At 46.3% G+C, this 25,813-nt stretch overlaps 1 protein-coding gene across 1 annotated transcript in view; it reads right to left on the bottom strand.

Moving 5' to 3' along the window:
- The window catches only part of LOC139374372 (synaptosomal-associated protein 25-B-like), an 88,872-nt gene that overhangs the window by 16,551 nt on the left and 46,508 nt on the right, over positions 1 to 25,813 (bottom strand). Inside the window, exons 2-4 of the mRNA XM_071115413.1 lie at positions 19,327 to 19,464; positions 15,342 to 15,383; positions 3,988 to 4,036 (exon numbers count right to left, since the gene is read on the bottom strand). Coding sequence (XP_070971514.1) covers positions 3,988 to 4,036; positions 15,342 to 15,383; positions 19,327 to 19,398 — 163 coding nt within the window. The 5' untranslated portion in view covers positions 19,399 to 19,464. The remainder of the gene's footprint in view (positions 1 to 3,987; positions 4,037 to 15,341; positions 15,384 to 19,326; positions 19,465 to 25,813) is intronic.

Genomic DNA, 25,813 nt, shown 5'->3' with positions numbered 1-25,813 from the left:
TATACCTCACTGACATCATTCTATACCTCACTGACATTATTCTATACCTCACTGACATTATTCTATACCTCACTGACATTATTCTATACCTCACTGACATCATTCTATATCTCACTGACATCATTCTATACCTCACTGACATTATTCTATAGCTCACTGACATTATTCTATAGCTCACTGACATTATTCTATACCACACTGACATTATTCTATACCTCACTGACATCATTCTATACCTCACTGACATCATTCTTTACCTCACTGACATCATTCTATACCTCACTGACATCATTCTATACCTCACTGACATCATTCTATACCTCACTGACATTATTCTACACCTCACTGATATTATTCTATACCTCACTGACATCATTCTATACCTCACTGACATCATTCTACACCTCACTGACATTATTCTATACCTCACTGACATTATTCTATGGCTCACTGAGGTTATTCTATAGCTCACTGACATTATTCTATACCTCACTGACATTATTCTATAGCTCACTGACATTATTCTACACCTCACCTACATTATTCTACACCTCACGGACATTATTCTATACCTCACTGACATTATTCTATAGCTCACTGACATTATTATATACCTCACTGACATTATTCTACACCTCACTGACATTATTCTATACCTCACTGACATTATTCTGTAGCTCACTGACATTATTCTACACCTCACTGACATTATTCTATAGCTCACTGACCTTATTCTACACCTCACTGACATTATTCTACACCTCACTGACATTATTCTATACCTCACTGACATTATTCTATGCCTCACTGACATCATTCTATACCTCACTGATATTATTCTATACCTCACTGACATTATTCTATACCTCACTGACATTATTCTGTAGCTCACTGACATTATTCTATACCTTACTGACATTATTCTATACCTCATTGACATTATTCTATACCTCAATGACATTATTCTATAGCTCACTGACATTATTCTATACCTCACTGACATTATTCTATACCTCACTGACATTATTCTATACCTCACTGACATTATTCTATACCTCACTGACATTATTCTACACCTCACTGACATTATTCTATACCTCACTGACATTATTCTATACCTCACTGACATTATTCTATACCTCACTGACATTATTCTATACCTCACTGACATTATTCTATACCTCACTGACATTATTCTACACCTCACTGACATTATTTTATACATCACTGACATTCAGTGGTCTGATGCTTCTCAGGGACTGTCTTTCTCACTGCCAGGAAACCATGTGATGTCCATTCAACTGAGGAGGTCTAATTTTTATTTATTTAAATTTTATTTCACCTTTATCTAACCAGGTAGGCAAGTTGAGAACAAGTTATCATTTACAATTGCGACCTGGCCAAGATAAAGCAAAGCAGTTCGACATACAACGACACAGAGTTACACATGGTGTAAAACAAACATACAGTCAATAATACAGTATAAGCAAGTCTATATACGATGTGAGCAAATGAGGTGAGATAAGGGAGGTAAATGCAAAAAAAGGCCATGGTGGCAAAGTAAATACAATATAGCAAGTAAAACACTGGAATGGTAGATTTGCAGTGGAAGAATGTGCAAAGTAGAAATAAAAATAATGGGGTGCGAAGGAGCAAAATAAATAAATAAATAAAATAAATACAGAAGGGAAAGAGGTAGTTGTTTGGGCTAAATTATAGGTGGGCTATGTACAGATGCAGTAATCTGTGAGCTGCTCTGACAGTTGGTGCTTAAAGCTAGTGAGGGAGATAAGTGTTTCCAGTTTCAGAGATTTTTGTAGTTTGTTCCAGTCATTGGCAGCAGAGAACTGGAAGGAGAGGCGGCCATAGAAAGAATTGGTTTTGGGGGTGAGCAGAGAGATATACAGTGCCTTGCGAAAGTATTTGGCCCCCTTGAACTTTTCGACCTTTTGCCACATTTCAGGCTTCAAACATAAAGATATAAAACTGTATTTTTTTGTGAAGAATCAACAACAAGTGGGACACAATCATGAAGTGGAACGACATTTATTGGATATTTCAAACTTTTTTAACAAATCAAAAACTGAAAAATTGGGCGTGCAAAATTATTCAGCCCCCTTAAGTTAATACTTTGTAGCGCCACCTTTTGCTGCGATTACAGCTGTAAGTCGCTTGGGGTATGTCTCTATCAGTTTTGCACATCGAGAGACTGACATTTTTTCCCATTCCTCCTTGCAAAACAGCTCGAGCTCAGTGAGGTTGGATGGAGAGCATTTGTGAACAGCAGTTTTCAGTTCTTTCTCGATTGGATTCAGGTCTGGACTTTGACTTGGCCATTCTAACACCTGGATATGTTTATTTTTGAACCATTCCATTGTAGATTTTGCTTTATGTTTTGGATCATTGTCTTGTTGGAAGACAAATCTCCTTCCCAGTCTCAGGTCTTTTGCAGACTCCATCAGGTTTTCTTCCAGAATGGTCCTGTATTTGGCTCCATCCATCTTCCCATCAATTTTAACCATCTTCTCTGTCCCTGCTGAAGAAAAGCAGGCCCAAACCATGATGCTGCCACCACCATGTTTGACAGTGGGGATGGTGTGTTCAGGGTGATGAGCTGTGTTGCTTTTACGCCAAACATAACGTTTTGGATTGTTGCCAAAAAGTTCAATTTTGGTTTCATCTGACCAGAGCACCTTCCTCCACATGTTTGGTGTGTCTCCCAGGTGGCTTGTGGCAAACTTTAACCGACACTTTTTATGGATATCTTTAAGAAATGGCTTTCTTCTTGCCACTCTTCCATAAAGGCCAGATTTGTGCAATATACGACTGATTGTTGTCCTATGGACAGAGTCTCCCACCTCAGCTGTGGATCTCTGCAGTTCATCCAGAGTGATCATGGGCCTCTTGGCTGCATCTCTGATCAGTCTTCTCCTTGTATGAGCTGAAAGTTTAGAGGGACGGCCAGGTCTTGGTAGATTTGCAGTGGTCTGATACCCCTTCCATTTCAATATTATCGCTTGCACAGTGCTCCTTGGGATGTTTAAAGCTTGGGAAATCTTTTTGTATCCAAATCCGGCTTTAAACTTCTTCACAACAGTATCTCGGACCTGCCTGGTGTGTTCCTTGTTCTTCATGATGCTCTCTGCGCTTTTAACGGACCTCTGAGACTATCACAGTGCAGGTGCATTTATACGGAGACTTGATTACACACAGGTGGATTGTATTTATCATCATTAGTCATTTAGGTCAACATTGGATCATTCAGAGATCCTCACTGAACTTCTGGAGAGAGTTTGCTGCACTGAAAGTAAAGGGGCTGAATAATTTTGCAATTGTTCAGTTTTTGATTTGTTAAAAAAGTTTGAAATATCCAATAAATGTCGTTCCACTTCATGATTGTGTCCCACTTGTTGTTGATTCTTCACATAAAAAATACAGTTTTATATCTTTATGTTTGACGTCTGAAATGTGGCAAAAGGTCGCAAAGTTCAAGGGGGCCGAATACTTTCGCAAGGCACTGTACCTGCTGGAGCGCGTGCTACAGGTGGGTGATGCTATGGTGACCAGCGAGCTGAGATAAGGGGGGACTTTACCTAGCAGGGTCTTGTAGATGACATGGAGCCAGTGGGTTTGGCGACGAGTATGAAGCGAGGGCCAGCCAACGAGAGTGTACAGGTCGCAATGGTGGGTAGTATATGGGGCTTTGGTGACAAAACGGATTGCACTGTGATAGATGAGAATTCGTTGTTTTTTAAATCTATTTTAGAATAAGGCTGTAACATAACAAAATGTGGAAAAAGTCTAGGGGTTCTGAATACTTTCCGAACTGTTTTTCCTAAAGTCCCGATTTAGAAGATTCCCGGAATAAGGAGAGAATATTAAGCAGGAATTCCGTAATCCTCCAACCAGGATTTCTGGGAAACCTGGGATATTTGGGAAAGTGAACAGAATTTTAGAGTGTAATATTGTGTCTCTATAGGGACTTACCTCCCTGCTCATCCAGCATAACCAAAGTCCTGATACCAGCATCTTTACTCTACACACCCCGGGTCAGAAAGACAGGGAAGAAGAGAGGGGAAGGAAGAGAAGAAGAGGTGAGATAAAACAGGAAGAAGAGAGGGGAAGGAAGAGAGGAAGAGAAGAGGAGGTGAGATAAAACAGTTCAGTGTGAACAGAAGAGAAATATAATATATATATTATCATCATTATTATTAAATGGAGGGACACTGAGTTAATGCGATCAGTTTCTCAACAGGTATTGATCCAGACATGAGATCATATATATGGGACATCAAATCAAATTTTACTGGTCACATACACATGGTTAGCAGGTGTTATTGCGAGTGTAGTGAAATGCTTGTGCTTCTAGTTCCGACAGTGTAGCAAAATTTAACATGTAATCTAACAATTCCACAACAACTACCTAATACACACAAATCTAAAGGAACGGATTAAAAATATATACATAGAAATATATGGATGAGCAATGACAGAGTGGACGTGGGTTGTAGATCGAGTCAGAGCCCTGTACCTAGAGAGTTGGGACAACGTTTAGAATGTTGAATATGGTTCTAATAGACCCAGTAAAAGGGGTCTGGGGTCAGACGCTCCATTGACCAGATTGGCACACATTCAACAAATATTTTCTTTTTCTGTACTTATGTTTATTTAACGGATCTAAAAAAGTGGATATTTGTCAAATCCGTCATGATTTATGTATTGTACCAGACACAAAATGTGCATACTTAGGTCTGATTTGGATACAACATGTAGACGTTGTCCCTTTTCAGGTTTAGAAGAAGTGACAACTCCTGTCTCTATATTGTAAGCTGATTAGTATAGCTAGCATACAGAAATCGGTGGTGGTTGTTAATGTCATTTTTAACTGGAATACAGTTGATTGGTAATGATGACCCGAACATGTGTTGGGGTTGACAACCATACAAGCATTATACTCCCATTATTACCTCAACATAGTGTCAAATACACATATAAACAATAGCCTAAATGTAGTCAGATTTTGCTGTACATGTATGAATTTTCTTTCTTGATCCCAGTACTGAATATAATGTGGTGAATATGGTCAAGAGTTTAGAACAATGACGGTCTGTTCCTTGGTACAAATTAATGAACTATATCTCCAGACTGACTAGAATGCTTATCTACACTGGCTGACCTTGGCTCTAGGCGAGGAGGGAAGGCTTGAGAACTATAGAGCCTTTCTACCAGTGTCAAGAAGATACGGAACATTTAGAAAACGCTGACGTCATTTTCAGTTTATAACCTGTGGTAAAATGTGTAAGTACTCAGTACTCTTGAGAATAAACTCTGCTGTTTGATTTTGAGACTGGGCTCTGTCTATTATTATAGAATAAGGGTCTTACATGTCCTTATGAATGGACAGAGTGTTTAATTTAATTGGATATTAAAACATAGAGTAATTTAATTCCTTTAACACCATGCCATGTTAATGGGGAGATAACATGGATGCCATATCATTTTGTAGTGTTATGTAAATACATCATAATGCAGAAACCTCAATGTCCCATCTCTCTAAATACATGGCTGGATAGAGTCAATGTGAAATACAGTTCATTCATGAGGTGTTCAGTGGTGATGCAGTGATGATACTGGGGCTGAAGTACAGAGGAACTCATAGAGCTATGATAGGAGATGTAACTTTGCCTCCTTAGGGCAAAACAAGGCTCTACTGACATAAAATAAAATGATCCTATTTGATTTCAGAAAAACCCCGAAGAGTGTATTATCATATCTGCTTTTAGAGTAGGTATGATGCAGTGATCTATTAGATTGACTCAGAACACAACAGGTATAAGGATGACCAAGAAGCTTCTACTAAACTAATTAATATGCTGTGTTGAAGATCCAACCAGGTTTGAACCCCCTTTCCCTGATTGGTCAATGACATAACTGCACTTCCTCAGAGAGGTTCCAACAGCCCAACTTTTTTTTTTTTTTACCTTTATTTAACTAGGCAAGTCACTTAAGAACAAATTCTTATTTACAATGGCATACTACACCGGCCAAACCCAGACGACGCTGGGCCAATTGTGCGCCGCCTTATGGGACTCCCAATCGCGGCCGGTTGTGATACAGCCTGGATTCGAACTGAGATGCAGTAACTTAGACCGCTGCGCCACTCGGGAGCCCCTCTCATGTGATTTAAATGATTGTTACTCGCACGCATACCAAGGAATGGAAAGAGACACGCACGCACGCGCACACACGCACGCACACACACCACAACCCCTCAGGCATACACTGAATTCCCCGGCACCATCACACACAGAATACTGGACATATGCTGACACCATTAACAAGCCGACAACAACCTCACAAAACCTCCATTCAATTTCATTGGTGGGTTTATAGGAGTTTCTCAACAGGGAGAGGAACAAAGGTCAACGGGCTATTAATGTACGGGCCAGCGCCTTGGGATCAGATCGATGCTTGACCTTCTCAGGGCAGTGTTGGACTCCATATCAATCACCTTTCTGTGATTCCTGTCATATTATCTCCTCAGCTCCATTTCAACCAATTGATGGGATGTTTCCCATCAAGGTTTCTGCCCTTGGACCTTCTTCTCCAATGTGTTTAGAAAAGGAGGCGAGGAAAGAGGATGTGAGGAATCAAGGAAAGATGAACTGAGAACCAGAGAGACGACACAGAAGAAGTGTGTCTTGCCTTTCTTGAACTAACCCACGCACTAGTATTTTCTTACTAGCGCTTAATAAGTACTTAAGTACTTAATATGCCTGCGATAATGTGGTTGTCCCACCTAGCTATCTGAAGATGAATGTCCTGACTGTATGTGGCTCTGGATAAGAGATGACATTCTGTAAATGTAGAGAAACAGGCCCAGTGAGATGACCGATAACATCAATCCAAACGGACCGGTAATATTTCCACATTAACAGCCGAACTATGAAACAGTAAAAAGCAGCGGACATGTGGGGCGACGAGACCGCTGGTTATATATTCTGCGGGTTTGCATTATGGCCTGCACAGGTTGACCTTAAAGTGCTTTTGGAATGAATAGCAAAGAAAGGACTTCTTTAACAGAGTCATTAAGATAGAGGCACCAGACATGGGTGATTATTGGGAATAGTGTCACAGGCCACGTTCATGTCTTTTAGGAGGTTGAGACCTTTTTCAAACACCTTACTCTGCTTGTTATGACTCCCAGGCTTCAGGTTAATAACGGACTGAATCACCTGCGGTGAGAGACAGCCCTGAGTGGAGAGAGAGAGAGCCCTGGGGGGAGACAGAGAGAGCCCTGGGAGGAGAGAGAGAGAGCCCTGGGGGGAGAGAGAGCCCTGGGGGGAGAGAGAGAGAGCCCTGGGGGGAGAGAGAGCCCTAGGGGGAGACAGAGAGAGCCCTGGGAGGAGAGAGAGAGAGCCCTGGGAGGAGAGAGAGAGAGTCCTGGGGAGAGAGAGAGAGAGCCCTGGGAGGAGAGAGAGAGCCCTGGGGGGAGAGAGAGAGCACTGGGGGGAGAGAGAGAAAGCCCTGAGGGGAGAGAGAGAGAGCCCTGAGGGGAGAGAGAGAGCCTTGAGGGGAGAGAGAGAAAGCCCTGAGGGGAGAGAAAGAGAGCCCTGGGGGGAGCGAGAGAGAGCCCTGAGGGGAGAGAGAGAGAGCCCTGAGGGGAGAGAGAGAGCAAGCCCTGAGGGGAGAGAGAGAGAGCCCTGGGGGGAGAGAGAGAGCCCTGGGGGGAGAGAGAGAGAGCCCTGAGAGGAGAGAGAGAGAGCCCTTAGAGGAGAGAGAGAGAGAGCCCTTAGAGGAGAGAGGAGAGAGAGAGCCCTGAGAGGAGAGAGAGAGAGCCCTGAGAGGAGAGAGAGAGAGCCCTGAGGGGTGAGAGAGAGCCCTGGGAGGAGAGAGAGAGAGCCCTGAGGGGAGAGAGAGAGAGCCCTGGGAGGAGAGAGAGAGAGAGCCCTGGGAGGAGAGAGAGAGAGCCCTGGGAGGAGAGAGAGAGAGCCCTGGGAGGAGAGAGAGAGCCCTGAGGGGAGAGAGAGAGAGCCTTGAGGGGAGAGAGAGAGAGCCCTGAGGGGAGAGAGAGAGAGCCCTGGGAGGAGAGAGAGAGAGAGCCCTGGGAGGAGAGAGAGAGAGCCCTGAGGGGAGAGAGAGAGAGAGCCCTGGGAGGAGAGAGAGAGAGCCCTGGGAGGAGAGAGAGAGAACCCTGAGAGGAGAGAGAGAGAGAGCCCTGAGGGGAGAGAGAGCCCTTAGGGGAGGAGAGAGAGAGAGCCATGTAGTACGCAGCCCAGCCACTCCAGGGCCATTATTAGATAAGAGGTCAAAAGTTGAATGAAGACCACCGTAATGACATCACACAGCTCGAGATGGGCCGCACCGCTGTCATATAACTTGCAAGGTCAGCTGTTTATGAAATATGAGGCTGAGGCTCATATGCCATGTCCTCTATGGACGAGGCTAGTTTGACCCTCCTACTAGATACATGGAAAATAGCACTGATTTCTAAATCATAGGAATCTATTCATGCCCTGTTGTGTGGAAGATGAGATGTTTTATAGATGACATCATCTGCACAGTGACTTACTATTGCCTACAGTAATGAACCATCAGGTATATAGCAGTGGGCGGAGCTATAGGAGGATGGACTCATTGGAATCCTACACTAATGAACCATCAGGTATATAGCAGAGGGCGGAGCTATAGGAGGATGGACTCATTGGAATCCTACACTAATGAACCATCAGGTATATAGCAGAGGGCGGAGCTATAGGAGGATGGACTCATTGGAATCCTACAGTAATGAACCATCAGGTATATAGCAGTGGGCGGAGCTATAGGAGGATGGACATTGGGTTGGGTTTATAGCAGAGGGCGGAGCTATAGGAGGATGGACTCATTGGAATCCTACACTAATGAACCATTGGGTTTATAGCAGAGGGTGGAGCTATAGGAGGATGGACTCATTGGAATCCTACACTAATGAACCATCGGGTATATAGCAGAAGGCGGAGCTATTGGAGGATGGACTCATTGAGAGAGAGAGAGAGAGAGAGAGAGAGAGAGAGAGAGAGAGAGAGAGAGAGAGAGAGAGAGAGAGAGAGAGAGAGAGAGAGAGAGAGAAATCTTAGTGACTTAGGGAGCAATTGTCATCGATTTTATCGCCGTCTCCTGTACTGACCTTCAGTCGCTATGACAATGACCTCGCCCAGCCCCCCTCCCCTGTATCCCCTCGCTGCTCAGCCATTTGTCAGCCAGAGTCAGTTGCATGACGTATGATATTCATGGCGTGTATGATTTAGTACACGTAATTCCAATACAGCTAGAAAACACACTCATAGATATGAGAAATGAGGAGGAAGTAGGCCTATGAGGCACGGAAATAGACTTGATGGCACCAGATGCTTCTTTTCAACATGTATTATTTATGGATCAATTTTACACAATGACCCAATTACATGGAGACAGTATTACTGTGTGTTAGACAGGCACTGCTACTGTCCCACCAACCATTCAGTAAGGCCAGATTTCAGAAGTGTTTTCACCATAGATGTGTTGTGTATGGTTTGCACCGGGTGCAAAGTTTTCAGCTTTTGTCAATGTCACCTTGTTTGCACACTCAAATATTGGCCACGTTTTTCTAAATTCTACAATCTGGACTATCTTGCTCAAGGTGTGTCTGTCCGTCCGTCCGTCCGTCCGTCCGTCTGCCCGCCTGCCCGTCCATCTGTCCGTCTGTCTGTCTGTCTGTCTGGAGATAGCCACCAACCAGCAGCATTGATTATTTTCCTCTTGCTCTCTCCCTCCACCACTTCCACAGAGTCCTGATATAACAGACTTTATAATAGTCTCTCTCTCTCCACCACTTCCACAGAGTCCTGATATAACAGACTTTATAATACTGTCTGACTCCCTCACCCACTTCCACAGAATCCTGATACAAAAGACTTTATAATAGTCTCTCTCTCTCCACCACTTCCACAGAGTCCTGATATAACAGACTTTATAATAGTCTCTCTCCCTCCACCACTTCCACAGAGTACTGATACAAAAGACTTTATAATAGTCTCTCTCTCTCCACCACTTCCACAGAGTCCTGATATAACAGACTTTACATTACTGTCTGTCTCCCTCACCCACTTCCACAGAATCCTGATATAACAGACTTTACATTACTGTCTGTCTCCCTCCACCACTTCCACAGAGTCCTGATATAACAAACTTTACATTACTGTCTGTCTCCCTCCACCACTTCCACAGTCCTGATATAACAGACTTTATAATAGTCTCTCTCCATCCACCACTTCCACAGAGTCCTGATATAACAGACTTTACATTACTGTCTCTCTCCATCCACCACTTCCACAGAGTCCTGATATAACAGACTTTATAATAGTCTCTCTCCATCCACCACTTCCACAGAGTCCTGATACAACAGACTTCTCATTACTGTCTGTCTCCCTCCACCACTTCCACAGAGTCCTGATACAACAGACTTCACATTACTGTCTGTCTCCCTCCACCACTTCCACAGAGTCCTGATATAACAGACTTTACATTACTGTCTGTCTCCCTCCACCACTTCCACAGAGTCCTGATATAACAGACTTTACATTACTGTCTGTCTCCCTCCACCACTTCCACAGAGTCCTGATATAACAGACTTTACATTACTGTCTGTCTCCCTCCACCACTTCCACAGAGTCCTGATATAACAGACTTTACATTACTGTCTCTCTCTCCTCATCTTGAACTGCTTAAAGCATAAATGGGGGATAGACCGATAGATTTAACCCCTCCATCACTGGTTTGTTCTGTGAGGACAGACACTGGGAGACAAGAAGCAAGTACAGGGAGTGAACATTTAATTAGATACGGACATGAAACGAAACAAGGACAGGGTCTGGACGAGGGGAAACAAAACCACATTAATGCAGACACGTGGATGAAACTGAGGAAGTGACAGATATAGGGGAGGCAATCAATAAGGTAATATAGTCCATGTGAGTCCCATGAAGCGCTGATGCGCGTAACGATGGTGACAGGTGTGCGTAATGACGGGCCGTCTGGCGCCCTGGAGCGCCAGAGAGGGGCAGCGGGAGCAGGCGTGACATGTTCAAATCTTTGGATTGAAATATTCAACTGAAATGTATGCCTGATGCTTCACTGCATGTTAAATAGGTGGTCCCACCGGCATCATCACGGGTCAAGTGATGTATATACTGTAGCTACAGATAAAGCTCTTTGATAAATGAGATAAAATCTATGTCATCCCAGACAACATTATTAGAGTTATTCATAACAGGGCGGCTCAGTGGTTAATTCAGTTTATTGGGGCTGAGTAAAGCTAGACTAGAGTGTTATAATGCTTCATAACAGGATGACTCAGTGGTTAACTCAGTTTATTTGGGGCTGAGTAAAGCTAGACTAGAGTGTTATAATGCTTCATAACAGGGCGACTCAGTGGGTAACTCAGTTTATTTGGGCTGAGTAAAGCTAGACTATAGGCCAAAGGCAGAGCTGACAACATTACATCAGACAGATGGATAATACAACACTAACCACATTCACAACCTCTATAAAACGTAACATCACCCCATCAGTCAAAGAGAGCACTTAAGTCTAGGAGCAGTCCCCCCATATATAGCCTCGTTATGTTATTCTTATTGTGTTACTTTTGAATATTTTTTAAACTTTAGTCTATTTGGTAAAAAATTTCTTAACTCTTCTTGAACTGCACTGTTGGTCAAGGGCTTGTAAGTAAGCATTTCACGGTAAGGTCTACACCCGGTTAGGTCTACACACGGTAACATGGTAAGGTCTACACATGGTTAGGTCTACACACGGTTAGGTCTACACACGGTAAGGTCTACACACGGTTAGGTCTACACACGGTTAGGTCTACACACGGTTAGGTCTACACACGGTAAGGTCTACACACGGTTAGGTCTACACACGGTAAGGTCTACACACAGTAACATGGTAAGGTCTACACACGGTAAGGTCTACACACGGTAAGGTCTACACACGGTTAGGTCTACACACGGTTAGGTCTACACACGGTTAGGTCTACACACGGTTAGGTCTACACACGGTAAGGTCTACACACGGTTAGGTCTACACACGGTAAGGTCTACACACGGTTAGGTCTACACACGGTTAGGTCTACACACAATTAGGTCTACACACGGTAAGGTCTACACACGGTTAGGTCTACACACGGTTAGGTCTACACACGGTAAGGTCTACACACGGTATGGTCTACACACGGTTAGGTCTACACAAGGTTAGGTCTACACACGGTAAGGTCTACACACGGTTAGGTCTACACACGGTTAGGTCTACACACAGTAAGGTCTACACACAGTTAGGTCTACACACGGTTAGGTCTACACACGGTAAGGTCTACACACGGTAAGGTCTACACACGGTTAGGTCTACACACGGTAAGGTCTACACACGGTAAGGTCTACACACGATAAGGTCTACACACGGTAAGGTCTACACACGGTAAAATGGTAAGGTCTACACACGGTAACATGGTAAGGTCTACACACGGTTAGGTCTACACACGGTAAGGTCTACACACGGTAACATGGTAAGGTCTACACACGGTAAGGTCTACACACGGTTAGGTCTACACACGGTTAGGTCTACACACGGTTAGGTCTACACACGGTAAGGTCTACACACGGTTAGGTCTACACACGGTAAGGTCTACACACGGTTAGGTCTACACACGGTTAGGTCTACACACGGTTAGGTCTACACACGATAAGGTCTACACACGGTTAGGTCTACACACGGTTAGGTCTACACACGGTAAGGTCTACACACGGTATGGTCTACACACGGTTAGGTCTACACAAGGTTAGGTCTACACACGGTAAGGTCTACACACGGTTAGGTCTACACACGGTTAGGTCTACACACAGTAAGGTCTACACACAGTTAGGTCTACACACGGTTAGGTCTACACACGGTAAGGTCTACACACGGTAAGGTCTACACACGGTTAGGTCTACACACGGTAAGGTCTACACACGGTAAGGTCTACACACGGTAAGGTCTACACACGGTAACATGGTAAGGTCTACACACGGTAACATGGTAAGGTCTACACACGGTTAGGTCTACACACGGTAAGGTCTACACACGGTAAGGTCTACACACGGTTAGGTCTACACACGGTAAGGTCTACACACGGTAAGGTCTACACACGGTAACATGGTAAGGTCTACACACGGTAAGGTCTACACACGGTTAGGTCTACACACGGTTTGGTCTACACATGGTAAGGTCTACACACGGTTAGGTCTACACACGGTAAGGTCCACACACGGTAACATGGTAAGGTCTACACACGGTAAGGTCTATGTGACAAATAAAGTTTGATTTGATTTGAACAGCGCTGAACAGATACTCTCCCTGCACCGATACTCGTGCCTGATTGTATTAGCCTTGTGTTGAAGATTTCAAAGCCCACACAACATAGGGAGAGCACTTGTTTGACTCTCACCCTGTTAGTGCTCCTGTGCTACAGAGGATAATTGGAAAAGTATTGACCTGGGTGGGTGGGGCTGGTTTCTCAATGCCTCGGTAGCTAAAGTAATATGTTATTTATCTCCACAACCCAGCCTCATAGCCGTGAAAGAGTTACAATTATAAAAGTGATGTTTTGATGTCAATCTTCAATGTGTGAATGAACATTAATATTGGAACAAAGAACACACTATTCTCGGATTTGTAATAACAAATCAAATCAAAAAATGTTTTTGTCACATGCGCCGAATACAACAGATGTAGACTTTACAGTGAAACTGTAACGGTTTTCGTCGTCGGGAAGATGAGGAATCATCGGACCAAAGCGCAGCGTAGAAAGTGTTCATGCTTTCTTTATTAAAACTGAACACTAATAACAAAATAACAAAAGGAATCACCGAAACAGTCCTGAAAGGTGCAAAACACTAAACATAAATTAACTACCCACAAAAACCCTGTGGGAAAAATCGACCTAAGTATGGTTCCCAATCAGAGACAACAATAGACAACTGTCCCTGATTGAGAACCATACCCGGCCAAAAACAAAGAAATACAAAAACATAGAAAAAGGAACATAGAATGCCCACCCAAATCTCACCCTGACCAAACCAAAATAGAGACATAAAAAGATCTAAGGTCAGGGCGTGACAGAAATGCTGACTTACAGGCTCTAACCAATAGTGCAAAAAAGGTATTAGGTGAACAATATGTAAGTAAAGAAATAAAAACAACAGTAAAAAGACAGGCTATATACAGTAGAGAGACTAAATACAGACACCGGTTAGTCAGGCTGATTGAGGTAGTATGTACATGTAGATATGGTTAAAGTGACTATTTTATTTTACCTTTATTTAACTAGGCAAGTCAGTTAAGAACAAATTCTTATTTTCAATGACAGCCTAGGAACAGTGGGTTAACTACCTGTTCAGGGGCAGAATGACAGCTCGGGGGTTTGAACTTGCAACCTTCCGGTTACTAGTCCAACGCTCTAACCACTAGGCTACCCTGCCACCCCAACTATGCATATATGACATAATACTTATGCACATAGTCCTTTGACAAACCCCCCCCCCCTTCCCTCGTCAGGGCTTTAGCTGGTGGAGCGTTACCATATTCATTTAACTAGGCAAGTCAGTTAAGAACAAATTCTTATTTACAATGATGGCCTAAACCCCCGGCCAAACCCGGACGGCGCTGGGCCAATTGAGCGCCGCCCTATGGGACTCCCAATCACGGCCGGATGCGATACAGCTCCAAGCTATTGGTGAAGAAGCTCAACGTACTATATCTAAGAAGATATGTTTATAACGACGGCCACACATATTCAATCTATAGAGAGGCCTAGGATTATAGACTGTGTTGGCTCTCCATGGTCCAGCTCTACTTTACAGACAGACAGGGTGATGTATGTTCCTATATCCCCTAGATGAGACCATCTGGGGAGTCACATTGAGAGCTACTCATGCATAATACATGCTGGGATATTGGCCCTTCATCCTCTGTCTGTCTATACCGTTTAAAGCACTCAGGAAACAGATACAGCCACAGATTGACAGTACATTTAAAAATCACTACTCAGCCATTTGTCTTCCGGCAAGTAGGAGTGATGCTAGTCCCTCAACTGGGCAGAGTCACGCTCTATGATGTGAGGAGATGTGCTGTTTAATGTATAATTCATGTAATCAAACCCGGACCAAACTCTCCATTCACCTTAAAAGAAAATACAGCCGCTTACATTCTATCAGGAAATTAGATCTGTCTCTCAATTTGAATAAGAAAACTGTGTGGTGTGTGTAATGTTAAGATGACCTTACCTCCTCCACCATGGCCAGCATACGCCGAGTGCTCTCCAGTGACTGTGAAGAGAAAAGACCCATATTAGAGAGTTGTCAGATGAATCTCTTCTCTACTACTGTACTGTACCACACACCTGGTGATGAACACACCTGGTGATGAATACACCTGGTGATGAACACACCTGGTGATGAACACACCTGGTGATGAACACACCTGGTGATGAACACACCTGGTGATGAATACACCTGGTGATGAACACACCTGGTGATGAATACACCTGGTGATGAACACACCTGGTGATGAACACACCTGGTCATGAACACACCTGGTGATGAACACAGCTGGTGATGAACACACCTGGTCATGAACACACCTGGTGATGAACACACCTGGTGATGAACACACCTGGTCATGAACACACCTGGTGATGAACACAGCTGGTGATGAACACACCTGGTGATGAACACACCTGGTCATGAACACACCTGGTGATGAACACACCTGGTGATGAATACACCTGTAACCAGTGCTGGTGTCAACTCTATTGGAACTCCATAGAGTTCATTCATTTTCATTTTCATTTCATAAACAAAATAATCATTATATAATACAAAAAATAAATAATAATTGGATCACCTCCTATATTGACAGGGTTAGTATTTCAGCTCTGTACTCCAGCACTTTGGATTTGAAATGATACAATGAGTGCGAGGTTAATGTGCCTGTCAGCTTTAATTTGAGGGTATTTTCATCCATATTGGGTGAACTGTTTAGAAATTGCAATGCTGGTATGCAGAGCCAAAACAACAACAATTGAATCAATGTGCCAATATTTGGAGCTCCCGGTCTATAGGAGGATGTATCATTAACATGGATACAGTGAGCTACCAACTCTTCACATTCCCACTGAATTTATCACATGTTCTCCTCACTCTTTCCTCCCTCCTTTTCCAACAATCTGCTTTTACATAACAATATTTCCCTCTAAATGTCTCCCCTCCTATCTACCGTGCCCCTCCTCTGTCTCTGTCTCTCTCTGTCTCTCTCTCTCTGTCTCTCTCTCTATGTCTCTCTCTCTCTCTCTCTCTCTCTCTCTCTCTCTCTCTCTCTCTCTCTCTCTCTCTCTCTCTCTCTCTCTGTCTCTCTCTCTCTCTCTGTCTCTCTCTCTCTCTCTCTCTCTCTCTCTCTCTCTCTCTCTCTCTCTCTCTCTCTCTCTCTCTCTCTCTCTCTCTCTCCCTCCCTCCCTCCCTCCCTCCCTCCCTCCCTCCCTCTCGCCATTTCTCTAATCTCTCCCCCACTCCCGTCTCCCTCTCTCTCCAGAGCCTGTCTGGATTACATGATCTCTTCATGAATGTTTAATAGGTCCATTTGAGCTATTCTATTATTCTAGCGATCTGAATTAAAGGCTGCGTCCCCACTCCTTAGGAAAGGACAGGCCAGAGAGATGTACAGTTAACACTGTCTAAAACCTCACCCACAGCAAAACCACAGGGACATAGACACAGTAGGACACATAACCATGATAGTTAGTTTATGGCAAATATAATTTATGGCTGACTAAGGGTAGTTGAAAAGCAGGGCTCAATGACAGAGGAGAATAGTGAGAGAATAACAGTGACGTGGATAACAAGACAACCGAGCCAGGGATTATTAATGTGAGATTATTAATGTGAGATTATTAAAGTGAGATTTCTAACGCCTTGTCAATCTGTGATCAAATGAACCCAAAGACAGTGGGCTACATGCGACAGTTGTGGAGTAAGGGTGAGATATTAGACAGTGCCTTCTGTTACCGACCTCAGATGCCACGCGTTCACCCTGCGGGGCGACAGACGGGGTAATTATAATAACGCATCATATTACACTTTTCTCAAAGACACATGTTGGTCACGAGACAGGAGATTTATCTTTGTTGACGTGTGATTGTATCATATGTTGTCATCTTTCTGACTACCAACCCAGACCAGGCCGACGGCCATTTTTGGAAAGACTCCTTCTTGTGCCGTGCCAGGTTTTTTCCCCGACACTAGCAGGCCCAAATACTCAAAGTGGGATTTGTCTGAGAAATCGGTCCATGGCTGGTTGTCTGTTATTTTTGACCCCTGACAGGAAGTCCTAGTGCTGGCTCTACATCAAAGAATCAACAAAGGTCCTATCGTAATCTATATAAAGATGAGATCTCTTTCTCTCCATGGAAGCCAAATGGGTATACTGTTAGACAGTGTTCAATTGATACAGTTAAATACATATGGATCAGCCTCATTGAGCTTTATAAAAAAAATAACAGTTATATTGCGATTTACATACACAGATTTGATCTCTTTCTATCCTTCGAAACCAAAACACAGTGCTCAATATAAGGCCAAAGCTGATTGACATATTGAGTGACCAAGCTGTGTAAACACAGCAGGGTCTGGTTGACTCAGCTTAGCTTAGAGCAATACAGCCTATTTATAGTCAAACAGCACTCAAACGTATTTCTAATTCATGACTTGCAAATCCCCATATAGGCTATCTCCCGTTAGGTATGTATTACAGTGTAGCTAAAGTGGGACAAAATAGTTGAAGGAGCTCTGATACGGAACAGATGTCTAGTTGATGGAGCTATGGTACGGAACAGATGTCTAGTTGATAGAGCTCTGATACGGAACAGATGTCTAGTTGATAGAGCTCTGATACGGAACAGATGTCTAGTTGATAGAGCTCTGATACGGAACAGATGTCTAGTTGATAGAGCTCTGATACGGAACAGATGTCTAGTTGATGGAGCTATGATACGGAACAGATGTCTAGTTGAAGGAGCTCTGATACGGAACAGATGTCTAGTTGAAGGAGCTCTGAATGTGGAACAGATGTCTAGTTGATGGAGCTCTGATACGGAACAGATGTCTAGTTGATGGAGCTCTGAATGTGGAATAGATGTCTAGTTGAAGGAGCTCTGATTGTGGAACAGATGTCTAGTTGAAGGAGCTCTGATACGGAACAGATGTCTAGTTGATGGAGCTCTGATACGGAACAGATGTCTAGTTGATGGAGCTCTGATACGGAACAGATGTCTAGTTGAAGGAGCTCTGAATGTGGAATAGATGTCTAGTTGAAGGAGCTCTGAATGTGGAACAGATGTCTAGTTGAAGGAGCTCTGATACGGAATAGATGTCTAGTTGAAGGAGCTCTGAATGTGGAACAGATGTCTAGTTGAAGGAGCTCTGAATGTGGAACAGATGTCTAGTTGAAGGAGCTCTGAATGTGGAACAGATGTCTAGTTGAAGGAGCTCTGATGTGGAACAGATGTCTAGTTGAAGGAGCTCTGATACGGAACAGATGTCTAGTTGAAGGAGCTCTGAATGTGGAACAGATGTCTAGTTGAAGGAGCTCTGATACGGAACAGATGTCTAGTTGAAGGAGCTCTGAATGTGGAATAGATGTCTAGTTGAAGGACCTCTGAATGCGGAACAGATGTCTAGTTGAAGGAGCTCTGATACGGAACAGATGTCTAGATGAAGGAGCTCTGATACGGAACAGATGTCTAGTTGAAGGAGCTCTGAATGTGGAACAGATGTCTAGTTGAAGGAGCTCTGATACGGAACAGATGTCTAGTTGAAGGAGCTCTGAAACGGAACAGATGTCTAGTTGAAGGAGCTCTGAATGTGGAACAGATGTCTAGTTGTATGCTTCTGTCTCAGGTGTTCCAAAAAGCATATCACGGTAGAAATTCTGTTCTAGGATCAGGTGCCCCCCTGTCCTTATAATCGTATTAATTTTGATCTTAAATACAATACTGTTCCTTGATCAGCAGTCTTAATCTAAGACGCTTTTCAGACATGAGCCCTGATGTGGATCTCATTTGTGTGAATGAAAGGATGACGGTCTACTGTGAGCCGTCACTCACGTGTGAGGTTCGTGTGCGAGGTTTGTGTGAGGTTCGTATGTGAGGTTTGTGTGAGGAGTGTGCGAGAGGTTTGTGTGAGGGATGTGTGATGTTTGTGTGAGGTGTGTGTTTACCTCATCGGCTATCTGATCTGCCTTCGCCTGCAGGTTTTCCAGCTCATTGCGCATGTCCGCTTCATCTGCCATGGCTTCTAGGTAGTGAGATGGGCGTCGGCCTCCAAACCACGAGAAGACTGGCTGCTACTGCTAAGACTGAGGAGAGATAGACAGAGAGAGAGAGAGAGAGAGAGAGAGAGAGAGAGAGAGAGAGACAGAGAGACAGAGAGAGAGAGACAGAGAGAGAGAGAGAGAGAGAGAGAGAGAGAGAGACAGAGAGAGAGAGACAGAGAGAGAGAGACAGAGAGAGAGAGAGAGAGACAGAGAGAGAGACAGAGAGAGAGAGAGAGACAGAGAGAGAGAGAGAGAGAGACAGAGAGAGAGAGACAGAGAGAGAGAGAGAGAGAGAGAGAGAGAGACAGAGAGAGAGAGAGACAGAGAGAGAAAAAAAAGATAAGTATCAAAGTATCACATTAGTGCGTTATGGCGATGAACAGAACATTTGTTATCCCTTTAGAGGCGCTGCTTAGTGGGGATATGAGAGATCCCAAACAAGTCAAGCTGCATACGGTATGCATTTCAGATATGGTAGAACAGGACAATTCTTTGATAATGAATCTAGTCTACATAGCATTGTGGATGGCTCAGAGTTATCATAGTTCTCAGAGTTCTCATAGTTCTCAGAGTTGTCGGAGTTGTCATAGTTCTCAGAGTTCTCATAGTTCTCATAGTTCTCAGAGTTCTCATAGTTCTCAGAGTTCTCATAGTTCTCATAGTTCTCAGAGTTCTCATAGTTGTCGGAGTTGTCAGAGTTGTCAGAGTTCTCATAGTTCCCCTAGTTCTGAGTCAAACGAGTTTGCAACCACCTTCACCGAAGCATGGTCTAGATTAGACAGACATACAGACACAGCAGACAAAATCCCTCAAGGTTAGAGTCCTTCCCTATCTCTTTTCTCCTTCTGAACATCTCAAAGAACAATCTGACCTTAATGGCCATGTACTCACATAGAACTGGCCACCCCTCATAGCCTGGTTCCTCTCTAGGTTTCTTCCTAGGTTCCGGCCTTTCTAGGGAGTTTTTCCTAGCCACCGTGCTTCTACACCTGCATTGCTTGCTGTTTGGGGTTTTAGGCTGGGTTTCTGTACAACACTTTGAGATATCAGCTGATGTACAAAGGGCTTTATAAATACAGATGAAGTGGGAAGTTTACATACACCTTAGCCAAATACATTTAAACTCAGTTTTTCACAATTCCTGACCTTTAATCCTAGTAAAAATTCCCTGTCTTAGGTCATTTAGGATCACCAATTTATTTTAAGAATCTGAAATGTCAGAATAATTGTAGAAAAGTATTTATTTCAGCTTTTATTTCTTTCATCACATTCACAGTGGGCCAGAAGTGTACATACACTCAATTAGTATTTGGTACCATTGCCTTTAAATTGTTTAACTTGGGTCAAACATTTCGGTTAGCCTTCCATAAGCTTCACACAATAAGTTGGGTGAATTTTGGCCCATTCCTCCTGACAGAGCTGGTGTAACTGAGTCAGGTTTGTGGGCCTCCTTGCCTGCACACACTTTTTCAGTTCTGACCACACATTTTCTATGGGATTGAGGTCAGGGCTTTGTGATGGCCACTCCAATACCTTGACTTTGTTGTTCTTAAGCCATTTTGCCACAACTTTGGAAGTATGCTTGTGGTCATTGTCCATTTGGAAGACCCATTTGCAAACAAGCTTTAACTGATTGCGTCAATATATCCCCAATTTTCCTTACTCATGATGCCATCTATTTTTTGAAGTGCATCAGTCCCTCCTGCAGCACAGCACCCTCACAAACATGATGCTGCCACCCCCGTGCTTCACGGTTGGGATGGTGTTCTTCGGCTTGCAAGCATCCCCTTTTTCCTCCAAACATAACTATGGTCATTATGGCCAGTTATATTTTTGTTTCATCAGACCAGAGGACATTTCTCCAATTTCTCTTTGTCCCCATGTGCAGTTGCAAACCGTAGTTTGGCTTTTTTATGGCGGTTTTGGAGCAGCGGCTTCTTCTTTGCTGAGAAGCCTTTCAGGTTATGTCGATATAGGACTCGGTTTACTGTGAATATAGATACGTTTGTACCTGTTTCCTCCAGCATCTTCACAAGGTCCTTTGCTGTTGTTCTGGGATTGATTTGCACTATTCGCACCAAAATACGTTCATCTCTAGGAGACAGAACACGTCTCCTTCCTGAGCGGTATGACGGCTGCGTGGTCCCATGGTGTTTATACTTGCGTACTATTGATTGTACAGATGAACGTGGTACCTTCAGGCATTTGGAAATTGCTCACAAGGATAAACCAGACTTGTGGAGGTATACCATTTTTTTCTGAGGTCTTTGCTTATTTCTTTTGATTTTCCCGTAATGTCAAGCAAAGAGGCACTGAGTTTGAAGGTAGGCCTTGAAATACATCCACAGGTACACCTCCAATCAACAGGTACACCTCCAATATGTCAATTAGCCTATCAGAAGCTTCTAAAGCCATGACATAATTTTCCAAGCTGTTTAAAGGTACAGTCAACTTAGTGCATGTAAACTTCTGACCCACTGGAATTGTGATACAGTAAATTAGAAGTGAAATAAGGGAGAGAGGAAGGGAGGGAGAGGGGTAATGAGGGAGAGGGGTAATGAGGGACAGGGGTAAGGAGGGAGAGGGGTAATGAGGGAGAGGGGTAATGAGGGAGAGAGGTAATGAGGGAGAGGGGTAATGAGGGAGAGAGGAAGGGAGGGAGAGGTAAGGAGGGAGAGAGGTAATGAGGGAGAGGGGTAATGAGGGAGAGGGGTAATGAGGGAGAGAGGAAGGGAGGGAGAGGTAAGGAGGGAGAGGGGTAATGAGGGAGATGGGTAGGGAGGGAGAGGGGTAGGGAGGGAGAGGGGTAATGAGGGAGAGGGGTAGGGAGGGAGAGGGGTAGGGAGGGAGAGAGGAAGGGAGGGAGAAGTAAGGAGGGAGAGGGGTAGGGAGGGAGAGGGGTAGGGAGGGAGAGGGGTAGGGAGGGAGAGAGGAAGGGAGGGAGAGGTAATGAGGGAGAGGGGTAGGGAGGGAGAGGGGTAGGGAGGGAGAGGGGTAATGAGGGAGAGGGGTAATGAGGGAGAGAGGAAGGGAGGGAGAGGTAATGAGGGAGAGGGGTAGGGAGGGAGAGAGGAAGGGAGGGAGAGGTAATGAGGGAGAGGGGTAGGGAGGGAGAGGGGTAGGGAGGGAGAGGGGTAGGGAGGGAGAGAGGAAGGGAGGGAGAGGTAATGAGGGAGAGGGGTAGGGAGGGAGAGAGGAAGGGAGGGAGAGGTAATGAGGGAGAGGGGTAGGGAGGGAGAGGGGTAGGGAGGGAGAGGGGTAATGAGGGAGAGGGGTAGGGAGGGAGAGGGGTAGGGAGGGAGAGGGGTAGGGAGGGAGAGAGGAAGGGAGGGAGAGGTAATGAGGGAGAGGGGTAGGGAGGGAGAGGGGTAGGGAGGGAGAGAGGAAGGGAGGGAGAGGTAATGAGGGAGAGGGGTAGGGAAGGAGAGGGGTAGGGAGGGAGAGAGGAAGGGAGGGAGAGGTAATGAGGGAGAGGGGTAGGGAGGGAGAGAGGAATGGAGGGAGAGGTAATGAGGGAGAGGGGTAGGGAGGGAGAGGGGTAGGGAGGGAGAGAGGAAGGGAGGGAGAGGTAATGAGGGAGAGGGGTAGGGAGGGAGAGGGGTAGGGAGGGAGAGAGGAAGGGAGGGAGAGGTAATGAGGGAGAGGGGTAGGGAGGGAGAGAGGAAGGGAGGGAGAGGGGTAATGAGGGAGAGGGGTAGGGAGGGAGAGGGGTAGGGAGGGAGAGAGGAAGGGAGGGAGAGGTAATGAGGGAGAGGGGTAGGGAGGGAGAGAGGAAGGGAGGGATAGGTAATGAGGGAGAGGGGTAGGGAGGGAGAGGGGTAGGGAGGGAGAGAGGAAGGGAGGGAGAGGTAATGAGGGAGAGGGGTAGGGAGGGAGAGGGGTAGGGAGGGAGAGGGGTAGGGAGGGAGAGGGGTAGGGAGGGAGAGAGGAAGGGAGGGAGAGGTAATGAGGGAGAGGGGTAGGGAGGGAGAGGTAATGAGGGAGAGGGGTAGGGAGGGAGAGGGGTAGGGAGGGAGAGAGGAAGGGAGGGAGAGGTAATGAGGGAGAGGGGTAGGGAGGGAGAGAGGAAGGGAGGGAGAGGTAATGAGGGAGAGGGGTAGGGAGGGAGAGGGGTAGGGAGGGAGAGAGGAAGGGAGGGAGAGGTAATGAGGGAGAGGGGTAGGGAGAGAGAGAGGAAGGGAGGGAGAGGTAATGAGGGAGAGGGGGAGGGAGGGAGAGGGGTAGGGAGGGAGAGAGGAAGGGAGGGAGAGGTAATGAGGGAGAGGGGTAGGGAGGGAGAGGGGTAGGGAGAGAGAGAGGAAGGGAGGGAGAGGTAATGAGGGAGAGGGGTAGGGAGGGAGAGAGGAAGGGAGGGAGAGGGGTAGGGAGGGAGAGAGGAAGGGAGGGAGAGGGGTAGGGAGGGAGAGGGGTAGGGAGGGAGAGAGGAAGGGAGGGAGAGGTAATGAGGGAGAGGGGTAGGGAGGGAGAGAGGAAGGGAGGGATAGGTAATGAGGGAGAGGGGTAGGGAGGGAGAGGGGTAGGGAGGGAGAGAGGAAGGGAGGGAGAGGTAATGAGGGAGAGGGGTAGGGAGGGAGAGGGGTAGGGAGGGAGAGGGGTAGGGAGGGAGAGGGGTAGGGAGAAGGGAGGGAGAGGTAATGAGGGAGAGGGGTAGGGAGGGAGAGGTAATGAGGGAGAGGGGTAGGGAGGGAGAGGGGTAGGGAGGGAGAGAGGAAGGGAGGGAGAGGTAATGAGGGAGAGGGGTAGGGAGGGAGAGAGGAAGGGAGGGAGAGGTAATGAGGGAGAGGGGTAGGGAGGGAGAGGGGTAGGGAGGGAGAGAGGAAGGGAGGGAGAGGTAATGAGGGAGAGGGGTAGGGAGAGAGAGAGGAAGGGAGGGAGAGGTAATGAGGGAGAGGGGGAGGGAGGGAGAGGGGTAGGGAGGGAGAGAGGAAGGGAGGGAGAGGTAATGAGGGAGAGGGGTAGGGAGGGAGAGGGGTAGGGAGGGAGAGAGGAAGGGAGGGAGAGGTAATGAGGGAGAGGGGTAGGGAGGGAGAGAGGAAGGGAGGGAGAGGGGTAGGGAGGGAGAGAGGAAGGGAGGGAGAGGGGTAGGGAGGGAGAGAGGAAGGGAGGGAGAGGTAATGAGGGAGAGGGGTAGGGAGGGAGAGAGGAAGGGAGGGAGAGGTAATGAGGGAGAGGGGTAGGGAGGGAGAGAGGAAGGGAGGGAGAGGTAATGAGGGAGAGGGGTAGGGAGGGAGAGGGGTAGGGAGGCAGAGGTAATGAGGGAGAGGGGTAGGGAGGGAGAGGGGTAGGGAGGGAGAGAGGAAGGGAGGGAGAGGTAATGAGGGAGAGGGGTAGGGAGGGAGAGAGGAAGGGAGGGAGAGGGGTAATGAGGGAGAGGGGTAGGGAGGGAGAGGGGTAGGGAGGGAGAGAGGAAGGGAGGGAGAGGTAATGAGGGAGAGGGGTAGGGAGGGAGAGAGGAAGGGAGGGAGAGGTAATGAGGGAGAGGGGTAGGGAGGGAGAGGGGTAGGGAGGGAGAGAGGAAGGGAGGGAGAGGTAATGAGGGAGAGGGGTAGGGAGGGAGAGGGGTAGGGAGGGAGAGGGGTAGGGAGGGACAGGGGTAGGGAGGGAGAGAGGAAGGGAGGGAGAGGTAATGAGGGAGAGGGGTAGGGAGGGAGAGGTAATGAGGGAGAGGGGTAGGGAGGGAGAGGGGTAGGGAGGGAGAGAGGAAGGGAGGGAGAGGTAATGAGGGAGAGGGGTAGGGAGGGAGAGAGGAAGGGAGGGAGAGGTAATGAGGGAGAGGGGTAGGGAGGGAGAGGGGTAGGGAGGGAGAGAGGAAGGGAGGGAGAGGTAATGAGGGAGAGGGGTAGGGAGAGAGAGAGGAAGGGAGGGAGAGGTAATGAGGGAGAGGGGGAGGGAGGGAGAGGGGTAGGGAGGGAGAGAGGAAGGGAGGGAGAGGTAATGAGGGAGAGGGGTAGGGAGGGAGAGGGGTAGGGAGGGAGAGAGGAAGGGAGGGAGAGGTAATGAGGGAGAGGGGTAGGGAGGGAGAGAGGAAGGGAGGGAGAGGGGTAGGGAGGGAGAGAGGAAGGGAGGGAGAGGGGTAGGGAGGGAGAGAGGAAGGGAGGGAGAGGTAATGAGGGAGAGGGGTAGGGAGGGAGAGAGGAAGGGAGGGAGAGGTAATGAGGGAGAGGGGTAGGGAGGGAGAGAGGAAGGGAGGGAGAGGTAATGAGGGAGAGGGGTAGGGAGGGAGAGGGGTAGGGAAGGAGAGAGGAAGGGAGGGAGAGGTAATGAGGGAGAGGGGTAGGGAGGCAGAGGTAATGAGGGAGAGGGGTAATGAGGGAGAGGGGTAGGGAGGGAGAGAGGAAGGGAGGGAGAGGTAATGAGGGAGAGGGGTAGGGAGAGAGAGAGGAAGGGAGAG

The sequence above is a fragment of the Oncorhynchus clarkii genome, chromosome 19 (assembly GCF_045791955.1).
Source record: "Oncorhynchus clarkii lewisi isolate Uvic-CL-2024 chromosome 19, UVic_Ocla_1.0, whole genome shotgun sequence".
In the NCBI taxonomy this organism is placed as follows: Eukaryota; Metazoa; Chordata; class Actinopteri; order Salmoniformes; family Salmonidae; genus Oncorhynchus; species Oncorhynchus clarkii.
The sequence above is the reverse complement of the archived record's forward strand: the minus strand, read 5'-3'. Positions and strand labels throughout refer to the sequence as shown.